Source organism: Rosa chinensis, chromosome 2 (genome assembly GCF_002994745.2).
Source record: "Rosa chinensis cultivar Old Blush chromosome 2, RchiOBHm-V2, whole genome shotgun sequence".
In the NCBI taxonomy this organism is placed as follows: domain Eukaryota; kingdom Viridiplantae; phylum Streptophyta; class Magnoliopsida; order Rosales; family Rosaceae; genus Rosa; species Rosa chinensis.
In genome coordinates this window covers 27,115,779-27,122,682 of record NC_037089.1, presented here as the reverse complement: position 1 = coordinate 27,122,682, position 6,904 = coordinate 27,115,779, and the positions used below count along the sequence as shown (strand labels likewise).

General features: G+C 37.9%; 1 protein-coding gene and 1 pseudogene across 2 annotated transcripts; one reads left to right on the top strand and one right to left on the bottom strand.

Annotated features, from left to right (window-relative positions):
* The first annotated feature begins 243 nt into the window (after window positions 1–243).
* Window positions 244–4,500, top strand: LOC112190860 (type I inositol polyphosphate 5-phosphatase 5). 2 transcript variants are annotated; one of them, XM_040515309.1, is made up of 10 exons: window positions 246–556; window positions 652–727; window positions 803–877; window positions 1,346–1,436; window positions 1,519–1,623; window positions 1,750–2,329; window positions 2,546–2,739; window positions 2,870–2,978; window positions 3,219–3,367; window positions 3,464–4,498. In XM_040515309.1, the coding sequence occupies exons 1-10, from the start codon at window positions 437–439 to the stop codon at window positions 3,684–3,686; spliced, it is 1,722 nt and encodes a 573-aa protein (XP_040371243.1). In that variant the 5' UTR covers window positions 246–436; the 3' UTR covers window positions 3,687–4,498. The 2 variants fall into 2 exon arrangements, with proteins under 2 accessions (XP_024186131.2, XP_040371243.1); XM_024330363.2 differs by having other exon boundaries at window positions 244–556; window positions 652–877; window positions 3,464–4,500.
* LOC112185644 lies at window positions 4,429–5,398 on the bottom strand (annotated as a pseudogene).
* Window positions 5,399–6,904: the final 1,506 nt, after the last annotated feature.

Below are 6,904 nucleotides of genomic sequence, written 5' to 3'. Positions count from 1 at the left end.
TGTTGTTAGTCTCTAGCCTATTAATGTCTGTGGATCTAATGTAATCAACTTTTTTTTTTTTAAATGTGGAGGTATGAATAGAACTTCCCGGACAAAAATGAAACGACAACGACATCACAGTTGGGTTTGAATTCGGGTTGTGAACAAACGGTTTCTCCTCTTTGCCGTCCTAATTAAGTTCTCCGAAAGCCTTGGCGCCAAAATCTCATCTTTCCAAACAGAAAACACAGAAAAGGAAAAAGAAAGGGAAAATCATTGATCACATCAAACAAGATCAGCAAGACCCAAAAACAGAAAATTACAGATCATTTGTATTCACCAACAGACCAAACCCGGAAAAGAAAACTCGCTCATTTTCAGAGATAATATCAAAAAATACGCTCACTGAAAGTGTGTGTGTGACCTAATCTTTATCAAATACTCTATCAATGAATGAATGTCTTCCCCTGGTGGAGATGCCAACCTCGATATGACCAAAGCCACCGACACCGTCATCATCACAAGCGACACCGCCATCACACCTGATAGTTCCGTCAAGAACGAAAAGAAAAAGAAGGTATATGGCGTTAATCATGTTTCTTTAGGTTCTTCTGTTAAGATTTTGTGATTTAATTGTTTTTTGTATTTTTCATTATATTTTTTGGGGTGAAGTCTATCATTCCTAGACTTTTTGGTGCAAAGCGAACCGCGCGTGAAAGCTCAGAATCAGATGGTGATGGAGATCTCGGTATATCTCTTTCCTTTTCTTTCTCTCTCTTTCTGTCTCTCTCGTGCTCTTTCAATAAGTTTTTTTCCTTAATAGATTTGGAGAAAAAGATTGAAGAAAGGAAAAAAGCTTTCATGGAGGCAGCCCCAATGATGAGAAAGAGTTTTTCAGGTATCTCATTATGCCAGAAATTAATTAATTAGGTGCCATAATAATTCATTAGTACAGAGATCTCAGAAACATACCATGTTATGGAAATTGTTTTTATGTACTTAAAAATATTGATGGGTAAGTTATTTTGGATTGGATATGAATGATGGAGACATGCCACTTACCATTAATAGAAGGAATTTTCCTTATCTTTCATGAATAGTTTTGGTAGCTTACCTAATACCGATGATGTGTTCTGATTATGGTCAATAACCTAATACCGATGATGTGTTCTGATTATGGTCAATATATTTGTATTTAAGGGATAGACATCAATGGGAACTTGAAAATTTCTTGCTTGATTTGACCCTTGGGACTTAGGCCTTTGCTTGACTAGAGAAACATTGAGTTTTAAAAAAAAATATACTCGCAGAAAGACATACAAGTCAAAAAAAAATATGATGGCTCCCCTTTCTTCTCTACTCGCAGAAAGACATACAAGTCCGGGGATTCAAAGCCTAAACCTATCAAACTTTGAACAACACTCTATGTTGCCATCAATTGAGACTAAAGAATTCAGGTAACGATTCTTGTCACAAGAGAAAGTTTACATATATATATAGTCGAAAATTGAACATAAGACGGGCGTAATTCGGGTGCAGGATATTCGTGGCCACATGGAATGTAGGAGGAAAGTCTCCCAACAATGGCCTCAACCTTGAAGATTTCTTGCAGGTCGAAGGCTCTTCAGACATCTATGTGTTAGGGTATGATTCTTAGTTAATGTGGGACAATTAATTTTTCATATACTAAGTTTACTAAAATATTGTTGCCAATTGACTGTGGTTTTCCATATTTCGGATGTTTTTTAACACTAAAGTTTTCTTCATTAGGTTTCAGGAAATCGTCCCTTTAAGTGCTGGAAACGTGTTAGTGATCGAGGACAACGAACCAGCTGCAAAATGGCTAACCCTTATAAGCCAAGCCCTAAATAAACCCCAGAATGCGTGCACCAATACGTTTTGTTGTTCTTCAGATTCTTCGAGTCATGGTTCCAATAAGTCCTCACATAACAAGGAATCCAAGTCCCCAGGCAGTCTCAACTTCTTTCAGAAGCCTTCTCTCAAAGTTATCAGCAAAAGCTTCAGGGCAGACAGTAGAATTCTCAAGTCTTGTAACTGCCCCTTTGAATTTCCATCTCGTGAAAGACGGCGGCTAAGAAAACTCAGTGATCCTGCAGATAGTAAATTAGACTCCTCATATGGTTCTTGTGACGGTAGGGTAGACGAATTTCTTGCAACTGCAGGGTTACAGTCGCTTCCTTCCTCCGAGATGAGTTACTCTCTCATAACAAGCAAGAAGATGGTAGGGATTTTCGTATCAGTTTGGGTTCGAAGAGAGTTGGTACAACACGTTGGCCATCTTAGAGTTTCTACCGTGGGAAGAGGAATAATGGGTTGCCTTGGAAATAAGGTTAGTAAAGCCAGTGTATTCTTGAGCCTGTGTTCATGTGTACCTGAATAAAACATTTGTGTACTGATTATATATATTGTAGCTCATATCTTTGACATAGGCGGGTCCTTTCTAATATAAGTTAGAAATATCTAGTCTACAATGTAATGGGCAAATGTCATATAAAGATAATCTAAATAACTCGATATTTGAACAGTGACTTGATTATTTTTGCAGGGATGCATATCAATAAGCATGACGTTGCACCAAACAAGCTTTTGTTTCGTGTGCAGTCACTTGGCTTCCGGCGAGAAGGAAGGCGATGAACTGAAGAGGAATGCGGATGTGGTGGAGATCCTGAAGGGCACACAATTCCCCAAGATTTGCAAGAATCCAAATCGTCTTCCTTGCGAAAGAATAGTTGACCATGAGTACGTTTTACCGGTTCACTGTCTATTGAGTTTTTTTTTTTTCCATTAATTTCATTATTTACTTTCATGATTCGATCAGTTTGTTACTAATGAATCAAATGTGTTCTTCTGATAAATGAAACTGTTGCAGTCGCGTAATATGGCTAGGAGATTTGAATTATCGGGTGGCTTTGAGCTATGAAGAAACTAGGGTTTTGTTGGAGGACAATGATTGGGATGCACTTCTAGAGAAAGATCAGGTTGGTTCTGTCAAGCACCATTCTAGCTAGATGATTGAGTAACTTAAATTTCATTATAAACAATACTGTAGAATGCAGACTACATGAGGCGAGCTGAGTGGTAGAATACTATTCTAGTTATAATATATGATGTATGTATGTGGTATACAATTTCAATACTACAAAAGAAAACCATTTTAGTATTAATTGTTAATTTAGATATGATTCACTTACAAGATCTGGTTTGATTTATGAGTACAGTTGAATATAGAGAGAGAAGCTGGGAGAGTATTTGATGGGTTCAAAGAGGGACAAATCTACTTTGCCCCCACTTATAAGTATTCCCATAATTCAGACTCTTACGCAGGAGAAACTGCCAAGTCCAAGAAGAAACGACGAACCCCTGCATGGTATATATCCTTCTCCTTGAATAAGAGTTTTCTTGGGCCCTAGTTTTACATTGAATCTTGATTATTAGGCTTTATGTTAACAAGATAAGTTTACAGGTGTGATAGGATACTATGGCGCGGTGAAGGTTTCGAACAGTTGTCCTATATCCGGGGTGAATCAAGATTCTCCGATCACAGACCTGTTTGTGCTGTGTTTTCAGTTGAAGTGAACCTACTTAGAAGCAAAAACAACAGATTCAGAAAGGGTTACTCGTGTGCTGCTCCAAGATTCGAATTTGATGCCTGCATGCCTCAAAGACACAGCTTCTATGAGTTATAATAGAAACATCAGATCGCTCAATCAAAATATTGTACATTGCATTAGGGAAGTTAGGAATTACTTTTCCACCCTTTTTTTTTTTTTTTGCTTCGTAAATTTTCTGGTTCTTTTGTAGAAGAGAAAGAAGATTAAACAAATGAACAAAATAGGGAACATTCATGTAACCGGTGAGGCTTTGTTACGGTGTAAGGAGGTAGAAAGGTTGACGTTTATAGATTACAATGTAGACGAGGACATTACTAATATAAATAGGAATAAGTAAACAAAAGAATTAATCCAGATGTGATCGATGAATAAATGTGGGACAAAAAAGTTTAGTGATACATAGCAACAAGCCAACAAACAGAAATTGTGAACATTTGACCTTATAAATTATCATAATCATATCCCATGTCCCAAATTGAAGTTGAGTCTTGATTCACCTGTGAGATCCCTTCTTCTGGACATAAATTCAAATCCATTTTTTGCCTTTGAATCTCAAATGCTGCATCCAAAGCTAATTCTTCCATTCCACCTTCCCAGTAAGTATTTGGAAAACCAGACAGGCCGGACCACTCCACCGACTTCGTTTATGCTGGCCTTTTGTAAGTCCATATTAATCCATTCCACCACACTTTCGAATCCTGAATCATTTGAGGAATGATCATACGAAGAACTTGTGTCAACCTCCCGCATTGAATCAGAAACATTATTTTGATCATGGCCTGCCCTTGATTTCTTATCCACAAAGCCTAAACCTAATTCACTGTTTGAAGTTTTTGGAAGAACATGTGGAGCATCGATCCAATTCAGAGCAATCGTCATCAAACATGCACTTCCTCTTTTCGTTAGAATGTAAGGCCGTGGTGCCCGCGATTTCGGGGCAGCTGATTGGTTTCTGATCAGTAATAAGTTGGAGAATTGCTTCTTCTTGGTTAACCACTTTTGACCAAATCGCGGTCTCCTTAGCAGTCATTTTATCTTGCAAGCACTTGGACTGCTTTACTAGCCTTCTAACCCTGTCCAAATTAGGAACCATATGCTTAATCACTGCAGCCAAAGAACTTACTATCCAAGCCTTTTTGAGATCATGAGGTTTCCTATATGGAGGAGGCCCATGCTCTTGAGAAACCCCTTGTTCACCCCACCATATCTCATTTCCGTTAGGCCACCACGGCGGAGCCAAACCTTTCTCCAACGGAAACCGCCTCTGTGGAGGCTTACAGTGTTGCATTAAAGCTGAAAGCAGCGACCCCTGCGTCGTGTCTTGCAAGTCATGAAGGAGATGGACATAAGAGTTGTCATGATCTAGCCCACTAGTACCTGCTTGTTCCGAAAGCACTTCAGGTAGATACTTGGATATTGCAAGTGGAGCGTTCTGGTCGAACCGGAGTTTGTCTTTCCACCACTCTCATAAGCTATCCGACGATCCTGTCACCGGCTTCCCCTTCTTCAGAACTATCCCATAGACGAAGCCTCGTGCTTGGCAAACTTCCATGATCTTCACCATGTATTTGAGTATGGAATCTTGAACTCGATCTAGAAATCTTCTTTCGGCGAGACGCCTCTTCTTTAGCCAAAGACTCAGGTTCTTCGCTCTTTCGGATTTCCTTGAGCTTCTCTAAGCGTAAACGATCCTTCCACATTCGCTTCTTGAGATCCTCGTAGCTGATATCTTCAGCTTCTTCATCTTCCAAGCTTCGAGGATCAACTTCTTCAAGGATCTCTACCATGATTATTGATGCAGTTACTACTTATGTGACTATGTTCTCTACCACATCACCACGTTAATATTGATTTGTGTGTTCATAAACAACCAAATCCAGTGGCGGTGGGAGAACATAAATGTGAAGTCGGCGGAGGAAATATGACAATTCACGAGGTTAAAGGAAAATTTGGAAGATTCTGAGGATTTCCAGGAACTACTGATGATTCAGTGAAGGTGGTTTTTTTGAATTATGGGTGCTAGGTTGCTTTTGTTGCATATTTTATAAGTGTTGCATGCATGTGGGACACATGGGTGTACTTGGTGCTTGCAAGCCACTTATTCATTGCAAGATTGATGACTAAATAATTGTTACCGATCAAAGCAGTACATTGATATGGAAGAGGTGAAGATTTAACCAAACTATAACAAGAGGATCGAGGTGCATATAAACTTATAAAGAATATTGTGATGCAAGTCACCGGCCAAAAAAACTGAAACGAACTTTGATATGGTGAGTCGATTTCAAACAATACATGCGTAAGAAATTGCTTCGCAGACCTAGAGAGTGATGTTGGCGGGTGTGAGCGGGATGATGCTCCAGTCCTCCACGGTCTTCGTTTTACACACTCCACTCGATTGTAAGGGCTAATCATTGTTACTATACTAATCTTAAAGGTTTAACCAATTATATTATTACTATGTTGAGATCTCATTCCTTTGTTCAGTCTTTTTAATTTTCTTTTTTTCCTTCTTTACACTACTGTCAGATTTTTTAGTATCTGTGTGTTAGTTTAGACTTTTTTTATAGGGTAAAGTTATGGTATGTTTACATTTCTCATACATCAACTATTTTTACAACTTTAGGGACTCATGTTACCACTTTGAGGACTAATATTACTATTTTGAAGACTCATATAGTAAATTGAGAAAATTTACCACTTTAAGGACTCATGTTACCACTTTGAGGACTAATTAATATTACTATTTTGAGGACTCATGTGGTAACTAAGAAAATTTACCACTTTAAGAACTCATGTTACCACTTTAAGGACTAATATTACTATTTTGAGGACTCATTTTACCACTTTTAAGGCAATTGTATGCATGTCATACGTTAACACATTGTAGAATTTTTCTTTTTTATAATTGCATTCCCTATATAAAATCTAGAGTTATAGGACTAAGCTATAAGTATGTGAACGGTTAAAGTGAAGATCCAACTGAATGAAAAGAAAGATAGATCATAAGATCAACATCTGAACTAACTCTTTCATATGTATACATTTTGGGTCTCACTCATAAGATTTATATATAGTTTAGTGCATGTTGGAATTCAAGACTGCTTTAACGTCAGTGAGGTTAGTCTTTCTCTCTTTTCTTAATTGTCAACATTTGCCGGAAAGCATATGTACATATCGTTTTGGTCACTGAGTTTTAGGATCATAGTTTAACTGATTGTTTTTTTTTTTTAAGGAAAACCACAATATATTAAGATATGTCGCAGGGAAATTAGATTTGGTGTGACTAGTCT